At 35.8% G+C, this 21,217-nt stretch overlaps 1 protein-coding gene across 1 annotated transcript in view; it reads left to right on the plus strand.

Moving 5' to 3' along the window:
- LOC145672642 (adenylate cyclase type 10-like) overlaps positions 1 to 21,217 on the plus strand; it is a 387,700-nt gene that overhangs the window by 67,589 nt on the left and 298,894 nt on the right. The window contains exon 10 of the mRNA XM_081741804.1: positions 10,532 to 10,728. Coding sequence (XP_081597930.1) covers positions 10,532 to 10,728 — 197 coding nt within the window. The remainder of the gene's footprint in view (positions 1 to 10,531; positions 10,729 to 21,217) is intronic.

Here is a 21,217-nt window from a genome sequence, read left to right on the forward strand (position 1 = left end):
ATAGAATATTACATTTATTTCTCGTTCTACGTTTTGAAATGGAAAAATCATAATTTTAAAGTGAATTATAATACGATAAGCAAAAAGATTTATAGAACTAATGAAGTAAATATTCTTGTGTAGGTTATCGATTTGTAATCGGATTAAAACTCGAATATCCGTTGGCATCGCACTTTAAAGTAAATCCTCTCTCTATATAATTCTTACTGGAAAGTATGTTTAACTCCAATTACTTAATCAAAATTTTTAATAATATATTTTGTTGTAATACTTTTACTATTCAATGTTGTATACACTACATTTCCCAAAGCAAAACCTCGCAAATCTATAGTGGACTAATGAATATTATCAAATAAATTATCATTTTGTTTACGTAAATACTGCATCGCCTCATTTGAAACTTCGTACTTTAAATAATACAGTAATAATAATAATAATAATAATAATAATAATAATAATAATAATAATAATAATAATAATAAAATCATAGCGATACCTTTATCAGAATTTCAGGCTTAGTCAATAAATGAATTCAACGTGGTCTCGATTCGAAGTTCTATTTAATCGAATGCGATAGAAATACAAAGAGAAACTTCGAGAACAGGTAAAAGAAAAATATTACCTTGGTGTGACTTGAACTAATCTTTAAGAGTTCCTTTCAATTTACAGACAATTGCCTTAGGCACTTTGTTTCTTTTCTTTAAGTTAACTGATTCACCGAACGTATCTGAGTAACTTGTCTCTATTTTCTACTCGGTTATATACGTTTTTCAATCATTTCCGTTAATCTTGAACGACAGGAACACGAATACAAAAACACTTAAGAGAATTAAAATCCAAACTCCCCCACCGGGAATCGAACCCGGGATTCCATACACCTTAGGCAAACATGCTAGCCACTAGACTAGCGGGGAAAGGAAGTGGAATGCATTTTGTAGTATCTGAAGTTTACACCTATTTCATCCTGCTGTAATAATGTTTACCGTATTCGTTACTTTGAGGAATGATATATGTTATTCATATAGGTTCTATACGTATTCGTCCGTAAATATTATATAAATTATCAGAATTATTCATGATCTTCCATGGAAATTCTCTGGCGCATGCACATTAGACAGACAGTGAAATTGAAAGGTGAGTTCAACAAATATTATATATTTCGCCGACATTATTTAATAGCTATGTAGAAGGGATAGCAAAAATGAGTTTTCATAATGAAGACGGAATTTCGGTAGGAGATAGAATGATGAGGTGTATACGGTTTGGGGTTGATATGATTGTTGTTGCAGACGCTAAAAAGAAAATTAATAAGATGTAGAAAACTTGAGAAAGGCTTCTGAAGAATATGGGATGAAAATAAATGTTAGAAAGACAAAATCCATGGTGATTGAAACGAAGCGATCGGTGTCAAATATAGAAGTAGAAGCGGAAAAAAAAACAGGTGACTACTTTTTGATGTCTGAGTAGTATTATTAGTGATATGACATGCGAACGTGAAATAAAAGCAAGGATAGAAATGGCGAAAGAAGCCTTTAGGATGAAGAAAATACTATTTTGTGGGGCCTTAGAGTTGAAAAAAAGACTTATAAAATGCTTCGTGTACTGTATTTTACTGTATTTATAGGACAGAAACATGGACATTACGCAGAAGTGATGAGAAACAATTGGAGGCTCTCGCAATATGTGCATGGAGAAGAATGGAGAGAAATAGCTGGGTCGAGAGGAAAACGAATGAGAGGGTTGGAAATGGAAGGAGAAAAATATTATTAAGAAGAGGAAGAGAAACTGGTTGGAATATTAGTTAAGAAGGAACTGTATCATGAGGGATGTGCTAAAGGGTATGGTGGCAGGAAAGAGAGGGATGGGACGAATTAGACTATATAGAAACATAACTAGGCTATTGGCGATATCAAAACAGCAAAATCGTATGTGAAGATGGAGAGGTTAACAGAAGATTGTGGAGCATGGCAGCTTCTGAGCTGCGGTAAGTGACTAGTTGGTAATGGCGGAATACTTCTGATATAATGATGCTGATGATGCACAGTAGAAACAGAAAGATCCACTTTACTGTCATTGCTAATACGAATCACAATGCAAATTTCTACAAGTTATCAAAATGCCTAGCTCTAAGGGCCGTAGAGAACTATCTGTTAGTCTGCGAGGAGAAATTATAATCGAGTAAAAGTGGAACAAACTCTCATTCAGATCGCTTGGGTTTTGGGCTGTGACGAGTAAGCAGCGAAGAAATTGATTTAGCGGTATGACAAATAATAATAATAATAATAATAATAATAATAATAATAATAATAATAATAATAATAATAATAATAATAATAATATATTTCACAATTCATTTCTGCCAGTAGCTTTCGGCCCCTTACTCCCACTTCATGCTTAATCAGGAGGAAGCTGCGCGACCCCAGGTTGGGAACCACGACCTTCCATTAAGGAATTCTGATAGCCTGTTAGAAATTTTCATTCTGACTAATATCAGTAAACTGCATTCTTCTGTTTCTACTGCGCATGCACCAGTGAATTTCCATGGAAGGTCATGAATAATTCTGATAATTTAAATAATATTTATTAACGAATATGTAATAGAACCTATATGAATAACATATATCATTCCTCAAAGAAACGAATACGGTAAACATTATTACAGCAGGATGAAATAGGTGTAAACTTCAGACAATACAAAATGCATTTCACTTGCTTTCCCCCCTGGTCTAGTGGCTAAGTCGTGTTGTAGCAGCGGTGGCGAGGAGACCTGCGGAATGCGCTGTTGCTTGTTTATACGGCATACCTTCATACTTAAAGTTAGAATTCTTCTGATCGTCTAAATGGTAGTGAAACGAGTTAATACTTTGCGTGTAAACTTTAGTAATGTGCCTACTCGCCCAATTACTTATAGAATACATGAATTCATATTTGACAATTTCAAGTTATGCAATGACCAAGTTGTGAGTATTGAATTAGACAATTACCGACGTTGTGTGTTCGTTAAGTTAATATCCCAGCTTTTGTGTGAACAGATAATTCGAGATAATAGTACTGGATTACGATATACTGATGAAAATGGAGTGTATGAAGTGAGTGTGGAAGTTGCAGATAAGCCTGTTACTTTAGTTAAATTATCTTTAGTGCCAAGTGAATTGGACGATGAAGAAATACTAAAAGTGTTGACACCATATGGTAGTGTCAAAAATATCAAGGACGAGTTTTATGATAGTAGTCATCGATACCGGGTGCGTACTGGGCGGAAACTGGTGTACATACAGTTAGATAAGGCCATTCCATCGTCTATTGAAATCCAAGGTCAACGATACTTAGTATCTTATTTTGGTGAGGAACGTACCTGTTTTGCTTGTAATAGCCCTCAACATTGATATGACCAATGTGATAGACGTAATGTAAACTCTAAACCCATAGTGCAATCTTCAACCGAAGTTAACCTAGTCCGGACACTTAATTCAGTTACGAGTGTACAACCTGTTGTTTCATTACCTTCGTCTTTTAGTGACAAGGATTTTCCCCCATTAACTAGTGACAGTGATAAAGTTGTGTCACCTTCTTGTGCGGAGATAGTGAATGCTGACACTGCTAATGTTCCATCGGTAGCTTCGGCTACTTCTGAATGCAGATCTAATCCAGTACGTGAGCATACTTCGGATAATCAGCCACCTGTCGAGGTTCTTTGCCTCCCGCAATAGGTTCTGTTTCATCTCCAGTTATAATCAGTGTATCCGACTCGACACCTCCAGCGCTTTCTATTGCTGACGCTGCTGACTGTGTTTCTGACGATATAAGTGATGTGGCAGATGTTCCTATTACTATTGACAGTGGTCCATCTGAGAGTGAGAAATCCATTTCATCTTATAATCATACCTTCGTTTTAGCCTCAGTTCCCTCGCAAAGTAGTTCTAAAGAGCGATCCTCTCAAGATAAGAAGAGACGGAAAACAGTGAAAGACGGTAAAGTTTCTTCATCTGCTAGAAAACCTGATAAACCAGCTAGTGATGCTTTGTACAGGATAACTAGTGCTAATGTTTCCAAACAATTGTAGCTTGTTGCAACAACTTCGGTAGAAGACAGTTCTTCTGGATCTGTAGAGTCTCCACTTTCTGGTGTCACTGTCACCTAGTGATTCTTGTGTGTGTGACATGATATGTTTCCTAGTGTGTTTCCGAGTCAGTCCTCCCACTTCGTATCTACGTCATCTCATCATGTACTATCAAGTCTGTCTACTTCCCTACCTTTTCATGACAATTGTTCTTACCATTGCTAGTATTAATCTAAATGGAATATCTTTACCCACACAGTATCATGCTCTGTCTGATTTTTTGTTGAAATCTGAAATTGAGGTGGCTTTTCTGCAAGAGGTAGGTCCGGAAGTGGTGAATGTACATGATTCATATCACGTTTATAACAATTCAACGTATAATCGTCTTGGTACTGCGATTTTGGTTAAAGATGGGTTACCGTTTACGAATGTACAATGTCACCCCAGTGGTAGAATTATACGAGGTGATTTGTTTGGTATGACTATGATCAATGTGTATTCCCCATTTGGAACTCATAATCGTGGTGCGCGCAACACATTTTTTGCGACTGATGTTGCGACATCGTTTAGTTGTGCCTCAGACAATGTCATTTTGGGGGTGATATGATTTGCGTATTGAATAGAGCAGATATGGACCCAGGGTTTAATTATTGTGCTTCTCTTGATGAACTCATCTCTCGTTATCCCTTGTATGATGCATGGCAACTAAGGAACAGTGATCTGTTGGGGTACACCCTGATTCGCCAGAATAGTGCCTCGAGAATCGATAGATTCTATTCGACGGAATCTCTTAAATCTCAGCTTTTGATATATACCGTTATCCTGTTTGTTTTAGTGATCATCTGTCTTTAGTGATGAAAGTTAAGATTCCATGTGATAAAATTGTGCGTGGACGTGGTTACTATCATATGAATGAAACACTATTAACAGATGAGGGATTTCTTACATTGTTTCAGAGTAAATGGGACTATTGGAGACAGCAAGCAAAACGGTATCCAAATATCCTCATATGGTGGACTACCTATTTTAAACCTAACCTAATACGCTTCTGTAAATGGTACTCTGGTGAACGCTTTCGTTATCGCCTGAAATTGTATAATTTTTATTACTGATGTTTATTAGAGGCTCAACGAGATGCTCTTTCCGACAGAACATTGTTGTCCCTTGTTAAAAAAATATAAAGCAAAACTCTTAGATTTTCATAGGATTCAAGTTCGAGGTGTAAAAATTAGGAGTAAGGCTCTTATGTTTGATGTTGCTGAACAGTGTTCTTTTACTCACGTTTTGCAAGAAAACCGTCGTGGCAAGCGCCGCCTGATCAAGACGGTTCTTACTCCGGATGGAGATCCCTGCAAGAATGTTTTTGCAATTCAAAAGGTATTTTATGATCATTATTTAAAACTTTTTGGTGAATCACGAGGACTGGATGTTGAGAATTTTATTTTTGAAGTTATTCCTAACGTCATAACAGATGATGATAATATGTCCTTGACGGCGCCCTTTACACTCGAAGAAGTAAAGTTGGCAACATTTGCTGCAAAGCCAGGAAAATCGCCCGGACAAGATGGAATATCGGGTATATTGTATCAAAAACTTTGGCCCGTCATAGGTCAGACACTTACTGATGTGGTCAATGCTTGGTTTTTTGCTTCCGAACATATCTGTCGACCCAATGCTGCTGTCACTATTTTTATACCCAAAGTGCCTCAACCAACAATGGTTGAACATTTCAGACCAATTTCCCTTTTAAATACTGATGTTAAAATTATTAGTCGTTGTTTGGCTTCTAGATTAGCTCCATATATGAATAAGTTGCTGGGTGATTTGCAATATGCTGCAGTTAAGGGTTAGACTATATATCAGATTTTAATGAATGTTAGAGATTGTATTACAATATGTCAAGATTGTGAGATTACCGCAGCTATTGTTAATTTAGATTTTCAGAATGCATTTGATAACATTGAGCATTCCTATTTTTGGAGAGTTTTGACTGGTTTTGGTTTTAATGCTCACATTATACAATGGTTTAAATTCTTCTATAAAGACGCTGCGACTAAATTAAATATTAATGGTCATCTTACCCTTCCCATCAAAGTAGTTCGTAGTATTCGACAAGGAGATCGAATACTACTAATAGTCGAGTGAGATTATTTAATTTGGCTATTGCACCCTTCTTATATGATATAAACCGCAAAATTCAGGGTTTTGATGTTATTGCACGTCCTCTACGTGTGTGTGGATATGCTGATGATGAAAATGTTTTCTTGCATTCTGGTCATGACTATAACCTTTTAATGCAAAGTGTTGCTAATTATCAACAAGTGTCTGGAGCTCTCTTGAATAGAAAAAAATCAACCGGTCTTATAATATATAATTCTGAGGAGTTTAGTAAAATTCAGAACATTGCATTTCAATCGAGGATTAAAATACTAGGAATATCATTTATGAGTAATCTTGTTGAAACAGTAAAATATAATTATGACCTTGTCATTAATAAAATCAGGCATTTAAGTTTCTTGCATAAATGTAGGTCACTATGTTTATTATCTCGTGCTCGACTTCCCAACGTTTATATTTTGAGTAAACTGTGGTATGTTGCTAACGTCTTTGCCCTGCCTTCTACAGCAGGCAAAAAACTACAAAGTGTTTGTGGTTGTTTTTTGTGGAACAATTGTGTGTTTCGTGTTCGCTATAATGACATCTGTTTATCGGTAGCGAACGGAGGCATTGACATGACTCACGTGCAGTTCAAGGCTGAGAGTTTGTTTATAAGACGTAACTTGACTGCCTTAGTTGAAGATGTACCCTCTCCCACTAGACATTTGCTGCGATATTTATTGGATACGATCGATACAACACTGCCGTTGGCGATCGCTTCCTTCCCCTCCAGTTGCTCTTACTTAACTAATATCTTGTGTGCCTATATCTATCAATGTCATCGAACTCCCGATGTTTTGACTTTAACAAGTAAACAATGGTACATGCACCACCTACAACAGTTATCACCATGCAAATTAATAGAAAGAGAACCAGAATACAATTTGCATATAATATTTCGTAATATACACTCAAAATATTTAACAGCAGAAAATAAATCCTTTTGGTACATAGTAGTGAATGACATTGTAGATACGAAAGTAAAACGAAATAAATGTGGGTTTAGTGCTGATATAATATGTTCTTTCTGCGGAGCTGCCGATTCCTTGAGTCATAGATTAACAACTTGTGTGAACGGCAAACAAATCTGGTACCAATTGCAGCGATTTTTGGGTCTTATTATGCGCCAACCTCGTCGCTCAATCGAGGTCAATCTCCTGTTACGACCGGAATATTCTCTGTATACCAAAACGAAACACAATGCTGTTACCTGGCTTATAGCACAAACAATTACGTATGTGCTCTCAGTGGAAACTGCAGGTAATTCTTCGTTTTATATTGAATTTCTTCAAACTAATTATGACAAAATGAGCTCCATTATGAAAAGTTGTACTTTTGCTCGTTTTCTCGACAATACCATATATGCGTAATTAATTTGTACTCCTTTGTTATTCCAATGAGTTTTTAGCCATTTGTAAAACTTGTGCATATGCTACATACGTTCTTAAAAAAAAACCCGCACAAAATGTTCAACTTGTATCTATGCTACATAAGCAGTTTTTTTTCTCTTCCCTTGTGTTACATTGTGCATTATTAGCTGTATATATATTTATATTGTTCTGCAGTTGTGTTAATGATCGTATGTATCCAACTCTATTAGTTAATAAAAACGTTGTTAAAAAAAGTGGCTAGCACGTGTGCCTAAGGTATATGAATCCTGGGTTCGATTCCCGGTGGGGGAGTTTGGAATTTTAATTCTCTTAAATGTTTTTGTATTCATGTTCCTGTCGTTCAAGATTAACGGAAATGATTGTAAAACGTATATAACCGAGTAGAAAATAGAGACAAGTTACTCAGATACATTCGGTGAATCAGTTAACTTAAAGAAAACAAAAAAAAACTGTCTAAGGCATTTTTTGTAAATTGTAAAGAACTCCTAAAAGTTATTTCCAATCCCACCAAGGTAACATTTTTCTTTTACTTGTTCTCGACGTTTCTCTTTGTATTTCTATCGCATTCGATTAAATAGAACTTCGAATAGAGACCATGTTGAATTCATTTATTGACTAAGCCTGAAATTCTGATAAAGGTATCGCTAAGATATTATTATTATTATTATTATTATTATTATTATTATTATTATTATTATTATTATTATTATTATTATTATTATTATTATTACTGTATTATATAAAGTACGAAGTTTCAAATGAGGCGATGCAGTATTTACGTAAACAAAATGATAATTTATTTGATAATATTCACTAGTCCACTATAGATTTGCGAGGTTTTGCTTTGGGAAATGTAGTGTATATAACATTGAATAGTTAAAGTATTACAATAAAAATATATTATTAAAAATATTGATTAAGTAATTGGAGTTAAACATACTTTCCAGTAAGAATTATATATAGAGAGGATTTACTTTAAAGTGCGATGCAAACGAATATTCGAGTTTTAATCTAATTAGAAATCGATAACCTACACAACAATATTTACTTCATTAGTTCTATAAAATTATGATTTTTCCATTTCAAAACGTAGAACGAGAAATAAATGTAATATTCTATTTGTTAAGGAAACCTTCTAACAGTGATGATTTCAGGGCATGACCTGTGGGAGAATTTGAGACTCTGTCGACATAAATTTCCCCCTTCGTGCCCATAAGTTATCTTCGATCATGCTCAAAGTGGACTAATAATGTTTTATCAGTTTTCTCTCATTCATATATTGACCATTACCGGGGCAGAATCTTCTGAAATCGTCAATGCTTGTAATTAGTTTTTCATTACAAATCAAAGGATAATAATGAAATATTAAACATAATATTTTGTTCTCAGCTGTGTATTTTAGATTTGCAATTCATATAATGTTCCCTTCTAATGGAATTTGAGAGAAAAGTAGTTGCCAAAGATTTATTTAAAGAAATGTTCTCAGTCCTCTGATCAAAATAGGAACACACTTTAAAAAACAAAACAAAGAACAAACACTCCATTCAGGGTTTGAACACATAAACTTCTAATTGATAGACTAGTGACCCAAACCGCTCGACCATTTCGTATGTCTTCAGTGCATCTCTTTTGACTTTTGGGTAAAGTAGTAGCTCCACAATTCTTTTTGTTTATGTCGGTACGTGGTGAATATTTGGCAGTTATAGGTCTTGCAATGCATAAAGGTCTTTTTCGTAAAAATTATATTCAATTGTACGTCCTAATAACTTATATACAACAGGTTGAATCTGTGAAATGATTCGGGTTGGAGTGATCGTAAATGTTTTCATAGTTAGGAGCCTGTTTGTGTGAGTTTGTGCGTGTAGAGGAAAACCAAGTTGACGTCTCATTTTTGACCGACTTCAACTCCAGCATTGGGAATTGTGTAAGCGCTTCAATAACCATACAAATCATATTTTGTTGAAATGAAATAACTATTACATATGCAATCTTGCTACATATTGTATCTTTTAGGGGCTGGGGGTAGTTCAGTCCTCTTTTCAAGATTTATTATAAATCCAAGTAGTAAGGATCATTGTGGACCTCAAATATCCGCCATATTGTATCAAATTCAAACGTATAAATGAAAGTTCTCGTGGAACATGCTTTTCAACCGGAGAATTTATCTTACATAAGAGACTACACTTCTACTCATTCCTGTTTTTAATTTCTAATACTGATAACTGAAGACCATGGATAATGTTACCCAACAGACGAGACGAGACAGCCACAAATCCCGGCAACACAACTTTGGAAACGTTTTGAAGAAAACTTTCATAATACTCATCAAAATTGAATAACTTTTATGAAAATTACCGAGGAACTTCTTTTCCAAAATCTAGTGGAGTGTAACCCACCCTTTACTCTTCAATGAATTTAGTCCATCCAGATGAGAAGCGTTAAAGAAAATATTCACCATATTGTATCAAAGTCAAACAGTAAACAAATTATATTAACGAGAAACTTATGTATTAAACTTGGAGAAGAATTAAATTCAAACTTCCATTATCGGCCGATTTAAACCACAAGTTGTTGGCAACATCGGAATATCCTTTAAATAAACTTCACATTATGTTTTCTCGAAATCTGTCGAAAGTATCAAACATATACATTTCGAGACTCAAATAAAATTTACAGATTACTTCTGAATGCCCTTTATTCTCCGGATTTAAAATTTTCGTGAAAATTAGAAACCAGAGAAGTTTCAGACGAATTTTCTTTCTATAAAGTGTAGCAATATTTGACTACACGAATTAAGATGTTCAGGAAGATAAATATAAATATAAACCGGTATATTGTAGAATAATATATTTATTTAATCGTAAGATATTGTTTCCTAGCAGGTGTTCTTTTATATTTTATTTATGTATTTATTTTTAAATAGAGCTACTCATTCATCTAGAGGCTATCTGAATAAATTGTCGATGTTCGACAAAGATCTGATGTTTCTAGTGGTGTACGGTTTACGTGGGTATAAACACGATAACGAATGTCAAAGTGCCATGAGGTCTGCCTATTCTGCAAAGCAATCGCTTAAACAAGTTAGTGGAGTCCAAAATGTCTCTATTGGAGTAACAACAGGTGATTAATTATTTTATGTGTATGCAGTTTTAGATTTAACGTAAGAATTTACCCTACAGAATAAACAACTAATTATCAAAATAATGAACACCTATAGTTTGCATCACGTAAATTAGATGAAGTGTTAACCCTACGGAATCATGTACGGCCCCTGATCATTGTGAGTGGTGATAGGTGGTCATCTGTAGTATATAAGGCGGGGTACGACGTTGGTGTGTGGTTAGTTGGCCCAAATGTATCTAAGGTTGTTGCGTATTAAGTGTGTCGCGTGGCGATAATAGCCTTCAGGATTCATAGAAAAACGGATAGATGATTGTTGGAAACTCGTAATATAGTCCAAATAGTCATCTTTCCACTTAATTCTAACATCAGGCTGTGTTTATGTATGGCAGAAATCAAAAGAAATTTATATATTGAACTCTTTTATTCCTATCATGAAATACGGCTACTGCTTTGTGACTCTGTAGACTGCAATTTCCTGGTATTCAGCGGGTCCTTTGAATACGCTTACAAGGTGCCACTGTGTATGTGGATACTTTAGGTGGCTATGTGAATCCTATACTCCGTACATTGTTTTAGACCAATGAGTAATTTACCAAGAAGACAGTACAATGATTCAGAGTGCTGCTTTCATAAACATCCGCATAAACTAAAACAAATTTCCTCGCTGCCCGATCATCAAATCTCAAAATTTAATATTAAACTCCTGTGATCAGTTCTTGGCGGTGGATCAGAATTGCTCCAGGTAGCCTATTCTTCTCCAGATAGCCTACTCTTCTCCATCCATTCTAGTTCTCGACCCGAATTTTCAAGTCGAGCCGAGAATACTCGTAAAAATCTCGACTCGACTCGAATGTCTCGAAAATATTTCTATACTTTTTTCAACAACAGCGACGCGTCTTGGTATGGACGCAATGATCCTTGGTAGGTCATTGGAGAGAGTTGGAACCACATATGCACACACAGGTAACCTAATTCCCGTAAATTCCGGGGGGGGGGTCAATGCGCTCTGATGTCACGTTCAATCACATCCCAGATGTGTTCGATTGGTTTCAGATCCGGCGAGTTGAGGGGCCAGCATATCACTTGGAACTCGCCCCTGTGTCATTCGAACCACTCCATCACACTCCAGGCCTTGACATGGTGCATTATCTTGTCGAAAAATGCCACTACCGTTGGAAAACATGGTCGTCATGAAAGGGTATACATAGTCTGCAATCAGTGTAAGCCTCGGCAGTCACGTTTCCTTGCTCGAGCTCCACTATACATATGGATGCTTACGTGAAAGTTCCCCAGAGCATAATTAATCCGCCGCCAGCTTGTCTCCGTCCCGCAGTACAGGTGTCAAGCTTTTCCGTCCTTTTAAAAAATACCTATCTCTACAAGTGAAAGGTACCTATCTGTACTAGTTCTTAGCATCCAGGCAGTCCATTTATTGTAATATACTATGTAAAATAGTCTCGTATCATAATAAGTGATGTACAACAAATGTTACATTATACGAGGGCGGGTCCAAAATTATCTACACTTTTGTCACAACATTTCTTACATTGCGCACTTTGTCTTCTGTCCTCGCATATTTCATTGTTATATTGTTGTGGTAATGCTGTGAAAGTGAGATCCTAATTCGCCTTTTTTTCTTCCTTCTTTTGCAAATATAACATGGCTGTTCCATTAGAAGTTTACACCAAAGAGGAACAACGAACAGTGACTCAATTTCCCTGTCGGAGGGTGTCAAAGAGTGAGACATTCATCGCAGACTATAGGAGCGGATGTAAACGCCAAGTATAGTGGATCTTTCTTTCTATGAATTCTGGAAGCCCTCAGAACTTTCCCTGCTAGGAGTTGCAACACATAGTAGTTTATATAGGGATTTATGACACCTCGTTGCAGAAAATCAACCCTGCTTTCCTTCCTTTTTTCTGATTTTTTTTCATTTTATATTTTCAAATATTGAGTTTTGGTCATTTTGTGAAGAAAACGCAGTCAGTAACAACGTATACTCCGATGTGTTTTGTTCCAAAGATTTCGTGTCGTGTCGATGTATTAGTTTATCGATAGTATTGACAGAAAAAAATAAAACATTATTATGGTGACGTGTTATGGTTTCAGTTTCCTGGAAGAAGAGGAGCGAGAGTTTTAGTGAAGTGTTTGTTTCATATACTCATTTATTCCTTACTTGCGGGTAACTAGTGTTAACTGAATATTTGAAAAATGGATCGTTTTATATTGAGAACGAAAAAAACAAAGTGCAAAATGAATCTTCTATTTCAGTGATTGACAATATTGATAGTAGTGCTTCTATTATTGAGGGAAAGCAAGAGGAAATTTCAATGCTGCCTTCATCTACAGATAGATCTATATCAAATAAAAGAACCTTTCAGGTACATTGGCGTGAGAAGTTTCCCTGGTTGTTTTACGACGCTAAAGTAGAGGCGGCATTTTGTAAAATTTGCAAAGACGCATGCAAGAAAAAACTTTTTCAAGTTCCCATCAAAAATGGAGTTAACCTTTATTGAAACTAGAATTAGTAATTGGAAGAAAGCGCTGGAAAGAATGAGAAAACATGAAAGCTCTGATTGTCACCGAGAGTCGTTTTCAAAACTTCAAGTTCTGAACAGCAAGATCAGTGTATCTTCCCAGGTCTCTGATGGTAACAGAATTAAAATGGAAGAGAGTAGAATTGACCTAACGTCCGATCTAGAGTCCATTGTTCCTATATAGAGTAGTTGAGCCCCCCAATGTTTTCTTCGTATCGGCGCGTATGCTTAGGTTTATGGAAAGAATGCCTAAAGAATGTCTTGAACACTTCTTGGGTGGTGAACATGGACAAGGAAGTTTTGCAAGTACATACAACCCTTAAACCAGTAAATGGCCCTGATGGATTAGTAAATATTGTATCCGGAAAAATACCTTCGCACGAGGCAAATGTAGACAATGCTTACGAAATTGAAAAATCTGTGGTCTCCAAATTTGAGCAAAGTTTGCCAGATGGATTTTATGCACCTCTCCACAGAGGCGTTATCAAAATCAATGAAGAACCAAAAGTACCGAACCTAGAACATCTGTTGCAATAGACACATCGTTATTATATATATTCTAGGGTTATAGCCCTTCAGATACACAAAGATAAAAATACGCTTGACATTAAAATATGAACTTGCTGCAGTACCTCCATCGATGTTTACAGTTGATGGCCGTATTCGAGAAGCCAATGCCAAATCTGTTTTAAAGACTAGCATGCCATATCCATGTCAGCCAGAGTTTGTGGAAAACCTTCACTGATTGTTATTGATGGTTGTGTATACCTATGGGTAGTGAACTTTCAGCGAGAGGAACTGTCAGAGATTTCTAGGAAAACTTCTGTGGTAAAGTCATTGCACATTTGCCAGAAGCAGATATCAATTTTCGACAGATATTACGAATACAGTATTAAATCTCACGCGAGTTCTGCTCGAGAGACGCAGTCTGTAAGGAGGTTTATTTTGACAGAGGGAACGCTATTTCCTGCACAGAAAGCAATCTTAATGAATAGTGGCAATAAGAATCAGTTAATTCAATTTTTAACCAGGTATGTTGCCGACAAAGTGGAAAAATTGTGCCTAGGAAGCATTCTCATCATTACCAACCAGGGTCTATCACACACATCAATAAAATGTGGTATTATCGTAGATCGAATCAATTTACAAATCTTTCATGAAGAGGCAGATATCATAATGATGAAACTGTTGGTTGTAGAAGTGAAAGAAAGAGGTAGTCAAACGTCCATCTTATTTGTGACAACACTGATGTATTTGTCCTTATAATCTATTACTACTACAAACTCTAAATATGAAATCAAATCTATATTGTGTCACTAAGAGAAGCAAAAGATGCAGTTCACATAAATGCTACAGTTGATAAACACAAGAATATCATTTTAATTTTACCTGCAGCCCACATTCTTTCGGGATGTGACATTGTTGCTAGCTATTATGGAATAGGAAAGGTTCTAAAATGTCTCAATGCTGGCTATAAACTTCAGAAATTCGATCGCATCGATACTGTAACAGACGTAATAAAAGAATCTACGAATTATTTCACTACTTGTTATGGATTTGAATTTCTTGACGTGACAAAATGCAAGATAGTGCTGTGGACGATAAAAACTAGCCAGACACACCTTCATGCTCTTTCCTTCTCATCTATTCTACCAACAACTGAAAGTTCTGTAGAAAATGTTAATGTGGATCACTAGGTGTTCTCTGTGCTATGCTAGACACTGCTTGAATAGTGCGTCATTGCCAGATAGTGTCGAGTGTTTACTGATTTCAGATAATAAAGGGAGTAATCATGGAATTCTGCTTATATACTTACTGGAGAAATTATTTTTGGACCCTTACCGCGGTTCCTCTTCTCGAAGTGCAAACCTAGAATCCAGGAATTTTCTTATTGTGACTACTATAGTAAGCGTACAAATTTGACAAGAACGCATTATGGCGTTCTGTGCAAATTTCGTCTCAAAATCTCTGGATCACCTTCAAGTAAGCTCGTGGCTGTCGGTAAGTGGCGTGATTTTGCCAGATATCAACCTCGTTTGTTTTGGATGGTTCAGAAACGAAGAAGATAAGGAGCTGATTCCCAATACCATTCCAAAAAGCACTGCTATAGCTCCACAAGACATTTTGGATATGTTGAAGAGTTCCTGTCGATCAAATAAACTCTGCTCAACAATGAGATGCAACTGTAGGTCAAGCAATATTTTGTGCAACATTCTTTGTCACAGCATACCAGTCAGGAGATATTTATTGTAATCCGCATACTTTGGGAGAACAAGAAAGGATGGGTGATAGAGATGATGATATAGTGATCAAGAATTAATTAGTTATTGTTCAGGACATGTTAAAAATATAGCTGATAAGATAGAAAAATAGAATAATATTCAAGTTACAAATTACAACTTTACTTTACTGTTACACAATTACAGTGAAAGTATTCATTAGAAAGAAGTACTTCAGTATTTGGAAAATAAAAGTTACTTTTTAACACTTAATAGACTTGATTTTTAATTCTCGACTCCAAAAACATAGGAAATGACACTTTGTTTACAGAAATGGCTTTACAATTACAATATGCATATTTGATCCTCCATATTGGATGCTATCTTTAATATTTATATTTCTGTTGCTTCGCTTAAGAAGGGGACTTCATTTTTTAATTCCTCGACCCAGAAAAAATAGAAAATGACACCTTATTTAAAGAAATTGCTTTACATTTACAATATGCATATTTGATCCGCCACATTGGGCGACAACTTGAATATTTAAATTTTCCTAATGGTGACAAAGTGGCATCAAGTGGTTTCGAAATCTACATATATTAAACTATCAAAATCAATCATAAAATTTTTGCCATGCTACGGAAAAAGGTTTTCTGTCTGGTACCCGGACTAAAAGTATCCACTTACAAACAGCCTTGAAAACAATAGCTCTACCAGCATTTATTACTTTAGAAAGGTACAGAACGCATAAACTTAAAAGTTAATCTTTCGATATCAAGATTTAATTTTCAGTTCAATTCAGTTAATTAAAAATAATAATTAAAGTCGTGATATTTGACTGTATATGAAATATAACAATAATAATAATATTTAATTATCTAGTTTGTATAAAATTATGGCGACAAAATGAACTTCATAAATTCTCTGGATGAGCAATTGGCAGTCTATGGTAATTTAGCATAGTTATAATCATAGGCGCCCATACGAAGAAAACATTGGGGGGGGGGCCTCAACTACTCTAAATAGGAACAATGGATGTAGGGTTAGTTGGTTGAAATCCAACTGGCTTTAACCATGGTGGATTTAGTCACCTTGTAGCCTAAGTCCCCCCCCCCCCGCGCTTCGTTCTGGTTAACAGTTTTCATTCAATTTCTCATTTTTTACGTTCCACACTTCTGTGCGTCAATAATGGACAACTGACAGCTCATCACAATGTAGTTGCAGCCCTCTCCGCTGGTCTAGTGGCTAGCGCGCGTGCATTTGGTGCACATAGTTTCGTTTTCGATTCCCGGTGGGAGAACATTGAACTACAGTGGGTCGGATTTCAGCTTAAACTATAGGTCCACGTCTCATATAATCTTGCTGCTGAAAAGAAGCGATGAATGATAATCAAGACAATTCAACAATTCAGAAGCGATAGTGGCTAAGAATTCACTATAACCAATAAACTCTTTAGCCTTTTATCGCATAATAGGTTCAGTTAATTTCTGCAAGTATAATAAAACCCTTCAATAACGGACATCAATGGGACATGACTATTGTACGTATATGAAAGGTGTCTATAAAAGGGAGTGCTCTCTCCCGTAACAATACACACATTTTTGCTGGGAAGCACAAAAAAAATGATTCCCAATGTTTGAATGATACAATAAAAACATGAAATTAGATGTAAGAATAAGAGGCGTCTACAAAATTTTAAATTTCTTATTAAATTGTAATATTATGTTAATATTAACTTACTTGTATTTAGTTGATTTTCTTCTATCCAGGTTCAGGTTTGTAGGTGGCAAACGGAGAATTACTTCTTTCTCATAGCAAAGGTTTGCCTGCGAATTTCGGTGTGCATTATTAATTCGTCTGCAATAAGCTCAAGATCGAGTACTGCAGAAAGTTCTCGATGACAATTTAAAATTGTTAACGCGTTGAGCCGTTTTTGTCCCATGGTAGATCGTAGACAGGACTTTAGTCATCTTAAAGCAGAAAAGGATCTCTCCGCTGTGCAAGTAGTGGGTGGTAGTGTCAAAAATAATCGAACGAACTTAACGATTTCTGACAACATGGTTTGAAGATAAATGTTTTTCTTTAAGAAGTCAAGAACACACGCATAATTTCGGAAAGGTTGCGAGCTAGTTTGTGTTTTGCGAATATCAAGTAACATATCAGGATGTAGCTTGAGCCGTTCGATATCTGTATCGTCTTTGTAAAATTTATCTATGGCACTAACATCATTTGTTTCACCAATGATAAACCGTTCACAGAGCCCTAGAAAATGTTTTATTTTAGTATCAAACCGTGATTCTCAACACTGTACTGCTGTGTCAATAGTTTGAGAATATTCTTGACGATATAGCTGCTGTGGGTTTTCATATTCATGGGGATTATCACCTTGACTGATCCGTTTTGGAAGTTTTCTTGGTCGCGGGAGAGCTGGTTCTGAAAGCCCAAGTTCGTTTGCTTTTCCTACTAAATCTGCCCAGAACGTGTCAAAGGCAGTATCTGTTCGGAAATTCTGCAAAGTGAGCTGTAGACTTGAAATCATATTTACAGCATCTTGAATACATAAAGTTTTCTTTTGTAATGCTGTATTTGCGCTATCTATGTGACAAAACAGCTTCATTAGCAATGCGAGATGAAAATATAAATCGAACGAGTGCATTTGAACCAGGAAGCTATGTGCTTTGTCACCAGCGTCTGACTTATCCGATAAAAATTGCTTTGGCATGAAATCCATAACCTCATGGTAGTTAAGGTAACACGACTGAAGAGAGATTGCCATTCTTGTTGGACAAAACAGTCGTAAATTAATCGACTTATCATTTTCACTTTGCAGTTGATGAAAGAAAGCCAGTCTCTTAGGGGAATGTTTCACAAAAACAATTATTTCCCTAACCAGGTTGAGGACATTTCGACAGCCTGTCACATTTCTTAAAGTATCTTGAACAACCAAGCTAAGAGAGTGAGCAAAGCAATGTTCATAAGAAGCCCTCGATTCAAATTGAGAAATTTTTGCTTGAAGTCCTCCACGCACGCCAGCCATATTGGAAGCGCCATCATTACACTGGCCTTTACAATACGTTATTTCCAGACTGAAGCGTAGGATAACATCTTGAGTAAAAGTAAAAGCGTAGAAAAATTTAATCGATTTCAAGAAAGCAGAAGATTATTCTAAAGCAAAAGGAAATCTGTCTTTTACTAAGATATCTGCTGTTTCGTCAAGAGTCATAGTGTATTACTTTGTGGATTTTATAGTGGACACAAGTTGCATCACTACAGCATTACTCATAATTGATAGCATTTCGTTACATATATCGTGTAATATCCATTTTTTTCTCTCTCTCTCTTTCTTTCGTTCAAGCCTCAACTTAGGATAGGGCTGTCTTCACTTCTCAATCGGAGCAAATTATTAAAATTGCTTTTGTCGTCAGTATGACCCATTATAACAAGTCCTTGAACAGTCAAATAACGCAAAGAAGAAAGTACGTTCAGTAGGTCAATTCTACTCTCTTCCATTTGAATTCTTTTACCATCAGAGAGCTGGGAAGATACACTGATCTTGCTGTTCAGAACATGGAGGGAGCGGAGTGGGCTGCAACTGCATTGTGACGAGCTGTCAGTAGTCCATTATTGACGTAAATAAACGGGGAACGGAAATAGTGGGAAAGTGAATGAAAACTGTTAACCAGAACGAAGCGGGAGAGGGGGGACTTAGGCTACAAGGTGTCTAAATCCATCATGGTTAAAGCCAGTAGGATTTCAACCAACTAACCCTACATCCATTGTTCCTATTTAGAGTAGTTGAGCCCCCCCCCCCCAATGTTTTCTTCGTATGGGCGCCTATGATTATAACTATGCTAAATTACCATAGACTGCCAATTGCTCATCCAGAGAATTTATGAAGTTCATTTTGTCGCCATAATTTTATACAAACTAGATAATTAAATATTATTATTATTATTGTTATATTTCATATACAGTCAAATATCACGACATTAATTATTACTTTTAATAAACTGAATTGAACTGAAAATTAAATCTTGATATCGAAAGATTAACTTTTAAGTTTATGCGTTCTGTACCTTTCTAAAGTAATAAATGCTGGTAGAGCTATTGTTTTCAAGGCTGTTTGTAAGTGGATACTTTTAGTCCGGGTGCCAGACAGAAAACCTTTTTTCGTAGCATGGCAAAAATTTTATGATTGATTTTGATAGTTTAATATATGTAGATTTCGAAACCACTTGATGCCACTTTGTCACCATTAGGAAAATTTAAATATTCAAGTTGTCGCCCAATGTGGCGGATCAAATATGCGTATTGTAAATGTAAAACAATTTCTTTAAACAAGGTGTCATTTTCTATGTTTTCTGGGTCGAGGAATTAAAAAATGAAGTCCACTTCTTAAGCGAAGCAACAGAAATATAAATATTAAAGATAGCATCCAATATGGAGGATCAAATACGCATATTGTAATTGTAAAGCCATTCGAGAATTAAAAATCAAGTCTATTAAGTGTTAAAAAGTAACTTTTATTTTCCAAATACTGAAGTACTTCTTTTTAATGAATACTTTTACTGTAATTGTGTAACAGTAAAGTAAAGTTGTAATTTGTAACTTGAATATTATTCTATTTTTCTATCTTATCAGCTATATTTTTAACATGTCCTGAACAATAACTAATTAATTCTTATCACTATATCATCATCTCTATCACCCATCCTTTCTTGTTCTCCCAAAGTATGCGGATTACAATAAATATCTCCTGACTGGTATGCTGTGAAAAAGAATGTTGCACAAAATATTGCTTGACCTACAGTTGCATTTCATTGTTGAGCAGAGTTTATTTGATCGACAGGAACTCTTCAACATATCCAAAATGTCTTGGGGAGCTATAGCAGTGCTTTTTGGAATGGTATTGGGAATCAGCTCCTTATCTTCTTCGTTTCTGAACCATCCAAAACAAACGAGGTTGATATCTGGCAAAATCACGCCATTTACTGACAGCCACGAGCTTACTTGAAGATGATCCAGAGATTTTGAGATGAAATTTGCACAGAACGCCATAATGCGTTCTTGTGAAATTTGTACGTTTACTGTATTAGTCACAATAAGAAAATTCCTGGATTCTAGGTTTGCAGTTCAAGAAGAGGAATCGCGGTAAGGATCGAAAAATAATTTTTCCAGTAAGTATATAAGCAGAATTCCATGATTACTCCCTTTATTATCTGAAATCAGTAAACACTCGACACTATCTGGCAATGACGCACTATTCAAGCAGTGTCTAGCATAGCACAGAGAACACCTAGTGATCCACATTAACATTTTCTACAGAACTTTCAGTTGTTGGTAGAATAGATGAGAAGGAAAGAGCATGAAGGTGTGTCTGGCTAGTTTTTATCGTCCACAGCACTATCTTGCATTCTGTCACGTCAAGAAATTCAAATCCATAACAAGTAGTGAAATAATTCGTAGATTCTTTTATTACGTCTGTTACAGTATCGATGCGAACGAATTTCTGAAGTTTATAGCCAGCATTGAGACATTTTAGAACCTTTCCTATTCCATAATAGCTAGCAACAGTGTCACATCCCGAAAGAATGTGGGCTGCACGTAAAATTAAAATGATATTCTTGTGTTTATCAACTGTAGCATTTATGTCAACTGCATCCTTTGCTTCACTTAGTGACACAATATAGATTTGATTTCACATTTAGAGTTTGTAGTAGTAATAGATTA

The sequence above is a fragment of the Thermobia domestica genome, chromosome 16 (genome assembly GCF_964235325.1).
Source record: "Thermobia domestica chromosome 16, izTheDome1.hap1.1, whole genome shotgun sequence".
Lineage (NCBI taxonomy): Eukaryota > Metazoa > Arthropoda > Insecta > Zygentoma > Lepismatidae > Thermobia > Thermobia domestica.